Below are 15,358 nucleotides of genomic sequence, written 5' to 3'. Positions count from 1 at the left end.
GTGTGTGTGTGTGTGTGTGTGTGTGTGTGTACCTAGGCAGGTACCAGCTCTCTCTCTCCATGTGATGTCATCTGTCATGTGAGCAGCACCAGGCCCTTGCTGGACATGAGCAGATGTGAAGTGCTGCTTTTATACTTCCGGTGCTCTAGAATATATATAAACCTTCCTGCTTTATGAGTTACACAGTCAGTGGCATCCCGTTAAAGCAGCAGAAAATGGGCTAGGACAGGAAGTGAGGGAGGAGGCTGCATCTGGGTGGGAGAGCCCCACATTTGCAGGGTCTCATGTCGTGGGTCATAGTGCCAGAAGCACCAAGCAGGTTGGGCTCAAAGTCTGCCAAAATGGACAGCTGGGGTTGAAGAAGGCTAAATTTACCAGAGTTGTCCACCAGGGTGCAATGGTGTTTAAGCTTACAAAGAACTCCAAAGATAACTGCAAATGAGGGACAGCATTGCTTCACACAGATCCTGTTGGAAGCATGGAGAGTACGTACTAATTTTCATCTGTGTAAACGGTAAATGGTGAGGGGCAAAAACAAAACCCTACAAGGAAGTCTTCACAAAGGCTGCGGGGCATACTTTGCTGGTCTTTAAGAAGAGACCCACAGTGAGTCTGCCAGCTCAGGCCCATGAAGCCCTAAAGCATAATTTGAAAGAGAAAGAGAAAGGCTGGGACCATGTAGCTCAGTCTCCACCCTCCCACCCCCACCAACCACCCGAGGCCACTTACTTGACTTGCCGCCCAGTCCTGCTGACTTCTAACGGCTGTCTTACATCACAGGATCCAGGCATCATGGGCTGGATGGGCTGGCTCAGTAGCAGCCTTCAGAGAGAAGAGAAATGGGAAGACTATGGATCAGCACCCAGACTGAAGCCCCAGTGTCCAGGGCAGCTCCACACAGCCTGGCTGGCCATCTGGCTGACTCTCACCCCCAGATCAAACCCTAGTGGGGGTGGGGTGGGGAACATGGAGCTCTCTTCTGCCACTTCCTTAGCAGAGATCAACAGCTGAGTCCCGAGAGTCTGAATTCTGCCTTGGGCTAAGGCAGAATGGTGAGCTGAAGGGCGGTCCACACCTGAGCTGCCGATCATGGCTGAAGTCGGGGCTGGGCTGGCACTGGCTGGCATCCTGCGAGGCGGAGGCAGGTGTGGTAAGACTCAGGCCTGGTGGGAGCACAGCCGAGGCGCTGCTGAACTGGGATGTCAGGCTGTTCACAGAGCGGGTGCTACCGTGTATCAGCTGGGAGCTTCGGATTGGCTTCGGACCCTGGAGTGTCATGTCATTGGATAGAGAACACTTAGATTCAACCCAGGCCATGTCTCCAGGAAACTTCCCCACAGCCTTCCTCTACCCACCCTCGGCTCTTCTTGAACTTAGGATGCACCAACTCTGTACTGATTGTCTTGACTGTCTTTCTTGTTGTAAGCTCCTCAGAGATTCATGAAGTCCCTTGGGCCTTGGATAGTTCTGGCTTTTAGGAGACACATAACCATTGTGCACTGAATTCAACTAGTGTTTGCTTCACAAATGTCACTCCAGACATAGGGACCTCATTGCTGTTTTTCCACCTTACTAAGCTCATTCCTGCCTCAGGGCCTTTGCACATGCCAGGCCACCGATGTGGAATGTTCTTCACTATGCTGATAGAGCTGATTCTCTCACCCCTCAATTGAGTCTTTGCCTAAATACTGTCTTCTCAAAGTGTCCTCTCCTGGTCACCCACAAAAAGCTCCAACCCATTTTCTGCCCAGCAAAACTTACATCATCATTTGATATTTGTGAGTTTTACTCATTTGTATCTCTCCTTCCACTTAGAGCAAAGTTTTTAAAAATCCTTTTTATCTAGTACTCTCCCTCAGTGTTAGGAATTTGGGGGTTGCCATATAGGCCTCCAATATTTATCCAGTGAAGTAACAAATAAATGAGGGAGTGGGCTCTGGTCTGTTTCCCTTCTATCTGTCGCTGCTCATTGTGTCAGTTTTTAGACTTTTTTTTAAAACAAAATTTTGCCATAACGTATAGTGTAAATCCTTCCTTAGGGTTTTCTTTTTCCAAATGCTGCTATTCCCACCCATTTTGATGATTCTTTGACTCAGTTACACTTTCAAAAAAAACCTTAACATTAGGAAAAATGGATTATTATTATTATTGGTACTGATCTGGGGCTTGAATTCAAGTCAGGGGCACTGTCCCTGAGCTTCTGTGCTCAAGGCTAGTGCTCTGCCACTAGAGCCACAGGAGATAAGAGTCTCATGAGCTTTCCTGCCCAGGCATGTGTTGACCCATGATCCTCAGACCTCAGCCTCCTGAGTAGCTAGGATTGCAGGTGTGAGCTACCAGTGCTGAGGTTATGTACAGTATTTTTTTCTTGGCATTATTCTCTAAGCAATGTAACAACCACTTCAAAGCATCATGTCTGGCATGTTAGGTGACCTACAGGCAATTTAAAATACGTGACAGAGGATGTATGTAGGCTCTGAGCAAAGATTGTCTTTTTTCTTCACTATTGGGGATTGAACTTTGGGCCTTATACTTGCTAGGTAAGTGTTCTACCACTTGAGTCACACCCCAATCCTTTTGCTGTTAGTTGCTTTTCAGATAGGTTTGCCCAGGCCAGTCTTGGATTAAGATGATCCTGCCTCCACCTTCTTATTATCAGGGATATAGTCAGGAACCACTAACTGGCTTAGAGTCTTGATAACTTTTGCCCAACCTGTTCTCAAACCATGATCCTCTTATTTCTGCCTCCTGAGCAGCTGAAATGAACGCCATGCACTACCATGCCCATTTATACAAGGGACCTGACTATCCTCGGTTTTTCCTGGTACCTACCTCATAGGAAAACCGAGGGTAAATTGTATTTCCCCCATTATCTGGCTAAGTTCCCAGATTCTCTATTATGCCGGGAGCACATGAGGGCAAGGGTACTTCTCACCCTGTGTGTTTCTCTGTGAATAGGAACTCAGCCCAAGCTCCCTGGGGCCCTGGGAACTGTGTAGATATGAAGGTTGAAGGGGAGGCAGTGTCCCACTTTCAGTCCTTTGGTTTCCTGCGAGCACGGGGCTCAGGACTTCATCATTTGACTCCATTCAAGTGTCACTTATCCACCAGCAGCAGGGTCCCATTGGGAGATGGGTAGCACTTGCAGTGCAGGAGAGAGGCTACACAGGAGGGGCTCAGCAGGGTAACAGGTGGGCAGGGTGGACCTGGGGTAAGAGACAATGAACCGAGGAACATGACCACCAGTGAGTGTCCAGGATGTTCTCATTGTTCCCAGGATCAGTTCAATATCCATGGTAGGAGCAGGGATTCCAGAAGGATCCCAATACAATACAACTTGGCTCCTCCAAGCGATTGCACAATAAAGAAAAGCACACACCCTCTCAGCCTGCCCCAGGCTGGGCAGCACAGCTCTTAGCTGTGGGGGTAACGTATGTCCTGGCTTCAAGACTGACTACAGGAGTGACAAGGACAGTGTGGGGCAGGATGTGTTACCTGGGTGGAGAGCACACTTGGTTCTCTGAGCAGGTGCTGGTTGGTGACTTGGGCCGAGGTCATGGGCCCAGCGAGCTGAGAGCTAGCCACCAGCTGGGGCTGCGCTGCACCCGGCCTTTGCTGGAGCTGCTGTGGAGCCTCGGGCCGCTGGGTGCTGCTGAAGCTCAGGGACACTGCTGGCTGCTGCAGAAACATCTGGGAGCAGAAGAGAAGCCCCTGTGAGCTGGGGCCATGTGTGCCCCACAGGCAGGTGCCTTCTTTGCTTCTTTGTCTTTCCTGTTACAGTAAGAGCACAGATTTCTTCCATTTTTTTCTTTGCTTTATGGTAGTACTGGGGTTTGAACTCAGGACCATGCACTTGCAAGCAGGTACTCACCCCTGGAGCCACACTTTTAGCCTTTTTTTTTTTTGCCTTAGCTATTTTTGGAATACTGTCTCATGTTTATACACTGGATTGTGATCTTCCTATTTGTGCTTTTGGAGGACAAAAGGTATAAGCCACTACACCGAATTGCTAGGTAAGATGGGGGGGGTCTGACTGAGTTTTGCCTGGGCTGGCCTCCTAACTGCAATCCTCCTGCTCTCTGCCTTCTGAGTGGCTGGGATTACAGGAATAAGTCCATCATCACTGTGCCTGGAAGATTTATATTCTTTTTCTTCTTTTGTCAATCTTGGAGACTGAACTCAGCCTGTGCCTGCTAGGCAAGCATTTTCCACTCGAGATACATCTTCAGTCGTTTTGTTTTTAGGTTTTAAATAGGGTCTTGTACTAGAGGTCTGATGTTCCTGTCTCTGCCTCCTAACTTGCTGGGATTATAGGCATGTGCCACCATCACTAGCTAGGACAGATGCCTTACCCTCCTTGACCTACCTGGACACAGCTCATGATGTAGCAGCAGACCCAGCAGTGGGTTGGCTACACACTGTCACTGCCTTCATGAAGGTCACAATCAAGTGAATACTTCTGACACTGAAAGTGGTATACATCAGGTGCTCTGTACATCATTTGATATACTTTTTATGGTTCAAGTTGGCTTACCAGGTCCTTATGAGGGAGCCCCTTGGAAAGGAACACATAATGTCTTAATGGTGCCAGGTTGCATAATCCATGGTGTGGGCCACATTATACCTCAAGTAGGACTAGGCCCTATCTATGCCCAGTAACTGGTGGATGGATAGATAAGTGGGTGACAGGTGGGTGTGTGGATGGAAGGAGAGGAAGTTGCATGGGAGGACAGATGGATTGTAGATGGTAGAAGGAACCAATCAGTGTGCATGTTATTTGCTACTACATTACTACAGTAGTCCTTTTAGGAGCTAACCTGGGAAGCCAGCAGAGGGCAGACATGTCTCAAAAAGAACAAGAGGCAGTCTCTCACTGATGAACTGGCAATGGGGACTTTCAGCACATCCACAGGGCCTCACAAAGGTTTGAACTTATCAATAATAACTGAATAACCAGGGACGTGAGCCAGTCATCTGGCCAAAAGGGAATTTTATGGCTTAAGACAATACACGTGTGTGTGTGTGTGCGCGTGTGCCAAAAGGGAATTTTATGGCTTAAGACAATACACGTGTGTGTGTGTGTGTGTGTGCGTGTGTGTATGTGTGTGTGTGTACGCGTGCGCATCTGTAGTGGGGCTTGAACTCAGGGCCTAAGTCCTGTCTCTGAGCTTCTTTTGCTCAAGGCTTGTACTCTACCACTTGTGTCACTTTCTTCTCCTTCCTTCCTTCCTTCCTTCCTCTCCTCCTCCTCCTCCTTCTTGTTGGTTAGTTGGTGGTTGGTTGGTCGTGGGCTTGAACTCTGGGTCTGGGTGCTGCCCCTCAGCTCTTCAGCTCAAAGCTAGAGCCCTACCACTTGAGCCACAGCACCACTTCTGGTTTTATGAACAGTTTAATGGAGATAAGAGTCTCCACAGACTTTGCTGCCTGGGCTGGCTTTGAACCTCGATCCTCAGATCTCAGCCTCCTGAGTAGCTAGGATTATAAGCATAAGCCACTGGCACCCGGCTCTTCTGGCTTTTTCTGAATAGCTTTTAGAAATAAGAGTCTCATGGAATTTCCTGCCTGAGCTCACTTCAAACTGCAGACCTCAGATCTCAGCCTCCTGCATAGCTGGGATTACAGGTGTGAGCTACCAGTGCCCATCAAGACAATACTTCTTTAAAGACTCTGAGGGTCAATTTTATGGACAATGTGAAGAAAAATTGTTCCCTAATTCAAGTAGGAAAAGTTTTTTACTTTATAGAACAAACTGACCTTGTATTCATTATTTTTGTTGGCTTACTTTGACAAATTCTTGTCATTATAGGATGCTTCAGACACACAAAATAAAGCACAATTAGGTCCCACATGACAATACATCTTCCATAGAATTCAGTATTTATCACAAGCTTGTCATTCTATGTCATCAGACATAGAATGCAGCCCCCTCCCCTCCATCTTTTCTTTTGTGTGAGTACTGGTGCTTGAAATGTGGTGCTATTCCTTAGCTTTTTCACTTAAGGCTGGCACTCTACCACTTGAGTAACAGCTCTACTTACAGCTTTTTGGCGGTTAATTGGAAATAAGAGTCTCATGGACTTTTCTGCCTGGGTTGACTTTGAACAGTGATTCTCAGATCTCAGCCTCCTATGGTGAATAGCTAGGATTACACTATTCACTATGGTGAATTACTAGGATTATGAGCCACTGGTGCCTGGCTACCCCACTCTTTGGGGAAGGTGTGGGGGTGGTTGGACTAGTTTTTACTTGTTTATTATGTACATTTAAATCACAGAATGTCTCCTTAAAAACAAATGTCACATTTTAGTTAGGCATTGTAGAATGTATTTCTTTATCTTAAAAAGAAAACAACCTACAAACAAGATGGTTGACTGCTGGAGGAATCTTCTCTGGTTTGACTATCTGTAGATTTCCATGTTCTTTGGAAAATTCCACTGCCAAGATCAGGCCCAAGGAAGGAAGAGACCGGAGGAGCTGATTTCATGGCGCCTCTCACAGAGCTCAGGTGCTCTTTGGAACTTTAAAAAATGCTCTGGCCAATGAGGAAATACCCTAATTCTCTGTAGTGGAGTCAAAAGTGCTAAGTCTGTAATGCGCTGCTTGCAAGTCTAGCTCTTGTTGCTGATCCAGGAAGTGGACTGTGGTGAATGTTCATACACCTAACTTAGTGTGAACACTCTCTGGCTCAGTCTCCCCCTTTCCCATTAGTGTGAAAACTCTACTCAAGTGGTTACAATTGGGCAAGTTCTGGGTTTACCAACCAGGCCTTGGGATCAGCAGGAAGAATGCTGTAACTGGGAAAGAATAAGTACAAAGGGTCTGCTTGGCTGGGTGCTGGTGGCTCACACCTAGAATCCTAGCTACTCAAGAGTCTGAGATCTGAGAAAATTCCGTAAGACTCTTATCTCCAATTAATTAGCAAAAAGCCCAAAACAGAGGTATGGCTTAGGTAGTAGAGCGTCAGCCTTGAGTGAAAAAGCTAAGGGAGAGTTCAAGCCCCTGAATCAAGACTACAGTACTGGCACATACACAAAAGGGCTTATTATGTTGATAGCTTGATGCCCCTTTTCTACGCGTGCGACCACCTGTGTGTGTGTAAGAGTGTCTCTGAAGCAGGACGCTGGGTGTGGTGCAGGCCGTCTGGGTGAGGCTTGCTGCTTGCACGGCAGTCACAGAGGCCTGGGGTGTAGGCGCAGAGTGGTGGCCTGTCTTTGCCTGGGGTCCTCTCCATGGTGAGGGTGCTACTCAGGAGGAAGGGGAGGAACAGAAGTGTCACTCCTGGTCCCCATCACTGCCTAGGAGCATATAGGAGACACTGGCAGGCAGGACAGCCAGGGGAGGTGTCTCCAGCCAACCAACATTCTGTGTGAATTCGGTTATACATGCGCTCCTGCTATGGCCTGCCACTGTCTGTTGTTGGTGACACTGAGCTTCAGAAGCTAGGTGGTCAGGAGAAGATCCATATGGCAGGGACAGGGAAGCAGCAGGGACAATGTCCTGAGGGGTCTCTTCTTGTCTCTCTAAAGAGAGTAGCAGGGCTTGGTGGTCCAGGCAGACTCCAAGCTTTGCTAGAATTACATTTGCAATGGAAGATTGAGCCTAAAAGCAATTGTGAAGACATTCTTGTACTAAAACAGGTAAAATTTAGTAAAAAAAATAATCGTGTGTTTGTGTGTGTGTGTGTGTGTGTGTGTGTGTGTGTGTGTGTGTGTGAATGCCACACCAGAACTTGGGTTTGAACTCAGGGCCTTGGTGCTATTCCCTAGCTTTTTCTTTTTCTTTTGCACAAACTGGTACTCTACAACTTGAGCCACAGCTCCACTTCTGGCTTTTTGGTGGTTAGCTATAGATAAGAGTCTCATGGACTTTCCTGCTTGGGTTGGCTTTGAACCTCAGTCCTCAGATCTCAGCCTCCTGAGTAGCTAGGATGACAGGTGTGAGCTGCCAGTGTCGGCTAAATAACTTATCTCTAAGGAGAGATTTAGCAGTCCAAGTTTTCCCTCCAAAGTTAAAATTGCCTGAAAGGAGTCCAAGAAGTATACCTCGTAATAAACTGAGAGCTGCTTCCATCAGACTGAACAGTGTCCACCTGGCTCATGGGACAGGTGGCTGGGAGATGGCCCTTCTCTGTGCTGCCCTCTCAGGCTGTGTGCAGTGTGCACAGTGTGTTCCTCCCTTCTCCCTGGCCTCATGTGTTCATATTATGTCAGAGGAAACAGTATAAAGTTGCCTTTACCTCTTGCTGCTGGGGCTGAAGCTATATGCATGTTGGGAGCTACAATTTAGGACTCAAGTGGTAATCAAAGGTCAGATTTGAGGATAACAACTCAGGGGGGCAGCCAATGGATGGGGCCTGTAAGAGTGATGGGGAGGGAAGGGGAATTTCATGTCTGGGCAGGAGATGGGAACAGGGAGGTGAATTTGCTCCTTGTACTTTGCAATGGATGTTTCCATGTTCCCTGAGCATATGTGGCCCAGTGAGGTGCTTCACAGAGGCTTGGAGAAAGCTCTGGCTGTCTTAAGGACTGACCCACAGAGTTGGGAGGAGGGAGGCCCACCTGGACAGGGACATACCTGGACATTGGAGTCCTGGACTAGGCAGAGCTGCTCCTGGATCTTGTGGAGTTCTTCCTGCTGCCACCGGATGTTGGCCTGTAGGATCCGCGTCCGTTGTTCCAGCTGGTCTTTAATGGTCTGGAACATGCTGAACTGTGCTGAGAACTTCCGAGGGGGACAAGGTCAAACACACAACCAGATCAAGGAGTTATTTATTCTGCCTGGCAGAGAGCTCATGCATGATTACAATCAGCCCTGTGAGCATCCCCTTCCAGCCCCTGAGCTCACCTGAGCTCAGGGAGCAGGAGCTGGGGATGAGGGTGTGGTATGCTAGGGTATCCAGCCAGTGATCCTTTCCCAGGCTGCCGGTGACAGTATGCCCAGTTGGATCTCAGGACTGATTTTTACTGCACTGTAGGTAGGGAAGCCCACCACAATTGGAGTATGATGGAAGTCCTACTTATATACAGATTCCAGATTTAGTCAGGGAGACAAAAGGACAGCATCTGAGTCTTTCTTTTTCTTCCTTTTGGTCATTGAAGGCATGATGTTATCATCACAGAAATTCCTGGGCCCAATCTTAAATCTGATCCTGGGGCTTTCCAATGGAGGTGGGACCATGGAGACCTTCCTGCCTTTCCATCTTCCTCTTTGGGTCACTTGCTGCCATGCAAGTCAGAAAAGAACACTCACCTGGCCAGAGAGGCTGGTGGCTCATACCTGTGATGCTAGCTACTCAGGAGGCCGAGATCTGAGGATCTCAGCTGGAAGCCAGCCTGGATGGGAAAGTCCATGAGACTCTTCTCTCCAATTAACAGGACAAAAGCTGGGCTCTCTAAGGCTGTGGCTCTCATTTACTAAGGCAAATGAACTTTCCGTACTTGAGATTTTCTTTTTTCTTTCTTTTTGTCAGTCCTGGGGCTTCAACTCAGGGCCTGGGCACTGTCTCTGATCTTCTTTTCTTTTGCTCAAGGCCAGCACTCTACCACTTGAGCCACACCACCACTTCTGGCCTTTTCTGTGTATGTAGTACTGAGGAATTAAACCCAGGGCTTCATGCATGCTAGGCAAGCACTCTACCACTAAGCCACATTCCTGACCCCTGGACTTGAGATATTCTTTTCCTCTTTACTCCCCGCTCCTTCCTTTTGGTTTCTCCGTTGTACCTTTGGCCTTGAACTCGATAGGCAAGTGCATTATCACTTGGGACACTCCACTAGCCCTTTTTGTGGTTGGTTATTTTCTTATTTTTATTTTTGAAAAGATTTTTATTGTTATTATAAAGGTGATGTAACAGAGGGCTTACAGTTATATAAGTCAGGTAAAGAGCACATTTCTCTTGGACAATGTCACCCCTTCCCTTGCTCTCTCCAAGGTTTTCCCTCTCATCTCCACTGTGTTGGTTATTTTTGAGAGTTTTGCTTTGTGTCTGGGACAGCCTACGTGTCATCCTCCTGAACTGCTAAGCTAACAGGTACATGTTACCCTGCCCAGCCATTGGTTGAGATGGAGTCTTAAAAACTCAGCCTATTCCTCACTGATCTTGAACCACAATCCCCTATTTATACTTCCTAAGCAGCTAGGATCATAGGCTTGAGCCAGAGTTGGGCTTCTCTTTTTCTTCCTTTTCTCCCGTCTTCCTTTCCTTTTCCAGCTTCTTCTCCCACTCCCTTCCTTCTTTCCTCCTTTCCCTCCCCTTCCCTTTTCTTCCTTCTTGCCCCTTTCCCTCCTCCTCCCTTTGTTACTCCCTCTTTCCTTTCCTTTCCTTTCTTCTTTCCTCTTTCCCTCCTTCTCTTCCCTTTCCTCTCTCCATCCCATCTTCCTAATCCTTCCTCCCTCTCATCTTTATACAATGCTTCCCTCTACTCCTGATATCTTTATATAACATCTTCCAGTCTGCTTCTTGCCCACTGTTTTTGGCAAATGCCTCCAGAATCTTTTTCTTTTCTGTCCTTGCACACTTGGACTATCAGGGTGCCTGAGAGTGTGAAGACACAGACAGCACATACCAGAGGATGCTGCAACCAACCACAGTCCTCGGAGCAGCAAATTGATAACAGAAAGAGCAAGGAGAATGGCAGGTGCTGCCATTTGCAGACACCCACATAGGCCAGCCATTGCCCCAGACAAGCAGAAGTGCACAGAAGTGTGACATGCCTGCTCAAGGTCACCCGGCTAGATAAGGTCAGAATGTGACCCTGAGGCTAAGAGCTTGACTAGTAAGCCCTACTCCCAGTCCCCAGCCCACCTCAGTCACAGTGACTCACACTTTTATTTACACAAGTGTAAAAATGCCTGTCCTATGCTGCCTGCCGCACAAAAACCTGTACCACAGTGGAATCAATCAAAGCATTCAGCTGGAGTTTGGAAAGAACATTCTATCAAGCAAGCCACATGTATCAGATATTTAATTAAGAAAAAGACAGAAGCTGCTGTGGTTGGTTCAGATCTTCAGCTCTGCCTACAGCTGAGCCAGCTCTTCATTGTTTGGTTGGTTCTGAGAGTGGCCACAGGGGCTAGCACTGCAGAGTAACAGGACTTAGCACTGTCCCGGGTTTCCTCTGGCGTCCAGGCTGGAACCAAGGACCTAGAGCACACCAGGAAACTCTCTATTGCTGAGCTACAATCCCAGATCTTTTATTTTTATTTTTTTTGGTCAGGTTTTGATGACAAAGAAAGTGAGATACTTATCTCCAATTCACCAATAAAAAGCTGCGAGTAGAGCTGTGACTTCAGTGATAGAGCTGAAGCTTTGAATGAAAAAGCCAAGAAAAGTACAAGGGCCAGTACTGGCACAAAAAATATTTAAAAATTACCTTTAAGTAGTTGTACAAAGGGATTTAAATTCAGCATGTCAGTTTATGCTTGACCCTTTTTGGCAAAGAGGTCTACTCTAAGTTAGAGACTTTTAAAACCTTTTTACTATATTTATTTAATTGGTCATGGGGCTTGAACTCAGGGCCTGGGAACTGACTCTGACTTCTTTTGCTCAAGGCTAGTGCTCTACCACTTCAAGCCACAGCTCCACTTCAGATTTTTGAGTGGTTAATTGGAGACAAGATTTTCATGAGGAATTTTCTGGCTGGGCTGGAAAGATAGGAGAGAGAGAAAGAAAGGAGAGAGGAGACAGAAGGAGGGAGGGAGAAGGAGAGGAAGAGAGGGAGAGTGAGTGAGAGAGAGAGAGATTTTAGAAGTATAGTATTAAGCAAAAGAGGCTTTTTGGAAAAATTATTTGTTATTCAGACAACTACTTTCCAGAATTTGGATTCTATTTTACCTATGTCTGACAGAATGTGACACTGATAACACTGGTGAGGGATTGAGGGGAAATTGAAAAATATAATCATTCTATTTGATGTGGGTATGGGGAGGAACCGCTGACTTGAGAAGTCAATAGAGCTGGTTCCCTGTACATAGAGCAACCGGCTAAGGATGGAAAATATTAGACAAGAGGTGCATCTGAGCCAGGTGCTGGTGGCTCAAGCCTGTAATCCTAGCTAATCAAGATACTGTGATACAGAGGACCTGGTTCAAAGCCAGATTGAGCAGAAAAGTCTGCTAGATTCCGTTTACAAAATAACCAGCAAAAACTGAGTTAGAGACATGGCTCAAGTGGTAGAGTACCAGCCCAACAAGTAAGCCAGAAAGAGCACAAGGTTCTGATTCTAAATCCCAGGTTGTTCAAACAAAACAAAATAAAAGACTGTCCTAAAAACCGCAGTTAGCTGGGTGCTGGTGGCTTACGCCTGTAATCCTAGCTACTCAGGCGGCTGAAATCTGAGGATCACTGTTCAAAGCCAGCCCGGGCAGGAAAGTCCGTGAGACTCTTATCTCCAATAAACCGCTCAGAAAACCAGAAGTGGTGCAGTGGCTCACGTGGTAGAGCACTAGCCTTGAGCTGAAGAGCTGAGGGACAGCATTCAGGCCCAGAGTTTAAGTCCCATGACTGACAAAAGAAAGAAAAAGAAAAAAAAAGTTGTTGTTATTAATTACAGTGCACTGACAGACCAAGGTAGTTGCCATTACAAGTGAAGTCAAATGAAGAGTTCGAATTCTGACAGGGCTTTAATGACACCCTAGAGAGGCATTAACACAGACGTTCTTAACTATGCAGACCAGGTGATTAGAGGAATTCTTTCTTATTTCATATGCCTTTTGATCGAAAGGTTACTTACTTCATACCATACATGTGTGTGCCTTAGCAATTTGAAGAGGAAAAGCATGCTTCTGATTTTTTTTTGCAACAAAGATAAAGATGGACTACTTTAATTAATAGACTGGGTGCACAGCTTTTAACTTACTCCTCAAGTCTGACTCTGGCAAGAAGCATATGCTAGCATGTGTAAAGACTGTAGGCCACTTCTGTGTTCTGATTATGTTCTGAAATAGCTTCCATCAGCCATGGCAGATTTGCTGGTCAATCTCCAGGGACCCAGGTCTGGCTTGTGCCCAGGGATTAGGACAAAGCTAAATGCCACACCAAGGAAGGGAAGTCCGAGCCCTCGGCTTAGCAGAGGCTCTGCCAGTCAATCAGCCCAACTCCTCCCTGAGTCAGTCAGCCTATTGTGGGGCCCCTGTCCCCTCTACTCCTGGCAGATGAGAGGCTTCTGTACCTTCCCAGTAAACACACACTCAGGTGCCTCTTTTCTGGTCCCGTCTCTCCACGTGGCAGCCTCCTCACCATCCTACCATGGCAGCCTGTTTGGTGATGGTTCTATAGAAACATCTCTCTTGCCTGGAGCAAGGCTCTCTCTACATGTCTGCCTGCCTCATCCTTAAACTCTGGGTATCAAGAGCAAGGACCAGGCTCTGATCATCTCTGCATCCCTAACTGCTTGCTCATAGACTGACCTAAATAAGAATTCACAGAATGTGGTTGAAATCGGAAGAAATTACTCAGCAAAGCCATAATCCTTTTTTATTTAAAAAAATTCTGGTATTTATAGCACTGGACTCAATAGTTTTTAGATCCTTTTGGAGTCTTCCTACGCCATGTGGCCCAAAGAAGACCTTTTCTACAACCTCACAGCCAATCTGGAGTCATAAAAAGGGAATGGAAGCTGAGCATTGGTGGCTCACACCTGGAATCCCAGATCCTCAGGAGACTGAGCTCTGAGGATCTGAGTTTAAAGCCAGCGCAGCAGAAAAGTCCATGAGTCTCTCTAGCTAACCAGAAAACAACAACAACAACAACAACAACCCCAAAACCAAAAGTGGAAATGTGGCACAAGTGATTAAGCACCAACCTTGAGTGAAAAAAGTTAAGCCTCTCCTCCCCCATGGCCCCCCCCCCAAATAAAGAAGGTAGAAAGTGACAGATGAACAAAGGTATTGTGAGGACAAGTAGACCTGGGGGAAAAGAAGTTGGGGGATGTACATGGATAAGCCAAGTGTGGCAGACAAGGCCAGGATAAAGATGACAACATGGCTGCCTATGCCCCCTTGTGTCCTGGGAGGCACACCCCCCTGGTAGGGCCTTGGTGGCTAGCACACGCCCAGAGGCTGTCATTCACTTTGTCTGGAAGAAGTGGTGCCCCGTCCCAAGTCCCAGATTCACCTGCGCCATGGGAGCCGGCGGAGTCTGCAAAATGGTCTGTGGCAGGAGCTGCTGCGTGAGGTCGCAGGTGGATGGGGAGGGCAGAGGGGTCTGGAAGGAGAAAGGAGCTTGTTAACCAACTGCTTCTGGGCTGTTCCAGGGGTGGCAGCTCTCATTCGGTAGGCTTCTCCAGTTAAAAGGAGGCCCTTGTGCAAGCCTCAAGGTGGACAGCTGAGCATGAAGTCTTCCAGCAGGTATGCACATTTAGACGATGCTGGCTGGCCCACTTCCTGAGTAGGCAATGTGGTCAGGGCTGATGCCTGCCTGGTACAGGGCACAGCTGGCCTTTGAACAAGCTCCTGGAGTATTCAGGGTCCATGATTCCTGGTCCGGGAGTCTATCCTCAATGAACTAAGCTGTTCTGTCCCCTAAGTAACTGATCCTCAGCATGTCATCAAGCAGTCCCAGCAGGGATGCGCTTTAGCCAGAGTGGGCTTGTGCGTGACCCCAGTCTCTTCTGTGAATCAGGAATATAGACAGGCACACCTGCTGTGCGTGTCTGTATCCAGGATCTCATTTCCACAATGGAGACTGGATAGTGTCACTGGTCATGTGGAATGAGCCTTGTTCCTGGTCACTTGGGAGGTTGGGTAGGCAAGGGGAAATAACAGAAAGGGGCAGACAGAAGGAATGAACTCCTCAGGTTTTTGAGCTGCTGCAAGTCTTTTGTTTTGTTTTTGTTTTTAAGGGAAAATCAAAGGGCTCTTCTGAAGTTGTCCCCAAACTGACTCCCCCTCCTGGTCCCTAGAGACTGTAAATAGCAGCATAGTAGAATGCATTACCCAGGACATCAGTGGGAGGAAGTCCCAATGGGTGGGCCACTCTGAGTGACCTCAGGCCCAATCAGACCCTAGCTTGGACCTTCCTACCTGCACGGCCAGGAGGAATGGAAGCATTCTGGGCCACTGTCCTTGGCCACATGGGCCATCCTGGACAGGACAGGAGGTAGACAAACAGCAATCACAGCTCAGAGGCAACTCCAGAGCATGCTGGAGAGGAAGGCAGTGAGCTTGGTCATGCTCTGTTTGCAGATATAACATGTTACTGAAGCTTCTCTGGCCTACGGGAAGGATTCTGGAGGACTTTTCCACCAGGCAGGAAGGTGACATGTTAACACCCAAGTGCTGTGAGGGATGAGATTGGGTCCTGTGGCCATGGATTTGCTACTCATATCACACGAGAAGATGGGAGACACACACACACACA

At 47.5% G+C, this 15,358-nt stretch overlaps 1 protein-coding gene across 1 annotated transcript in view; it reads right to left on the bottom strand.

Moving 5' to 3' along the window:
* Npas2 (neuronal PAS domain protein 2) overlaps positions 1-15,358 on the bottom strand; it is a 179,731-nt gene that overhangs the window by 6,710 nt on the left and 157,663 nt on the right. Inside the window, exons 12-16 of the mRNA XM_013019736.1 lie at positions 14,114-14,203; positions 8,575-8,721; positions 3,496-3,690; positions 1,076-1,266; positions 730-822 (exon numbers count right to left, since the gene is read on the bottom strand). Coding sequence (XP_012875190.1) covers positions 730-822; positions 1,076-1,266; positions 3,496-3,690; positions 8,575-8,721; positions 14,114-14,203 — 716 coding nt within the window. The remainder of the gene's footprint in view (positions 1-729; positions 823-1,075; positions 1,267-3,495; positions 3,691-8,574; positions 8,722-14,113; positions 14,204-15,358) is intronic.

The sequence above is a fragment of the Dipodomys ordii genome, unplaced genomic scaffold (assembly GCF_000151885.1).
Source record: "Dipodomys ordii isolate 6190 unplaced genomic scaffold, Dord_2.0 Scaffold47, whole genome shotgun sequence".
NCBI classification, from domain to species: Eukaryota; Metazoa; Chordata; class Mammalia; order Rodentia; family Heteromyidae; genus Dipodomys; species Dipodomys ordii.
Note: the sequence above shows the minus strand (reverse complement) of the source record. Positions and strands in the feature narration are given on the sequence as shown.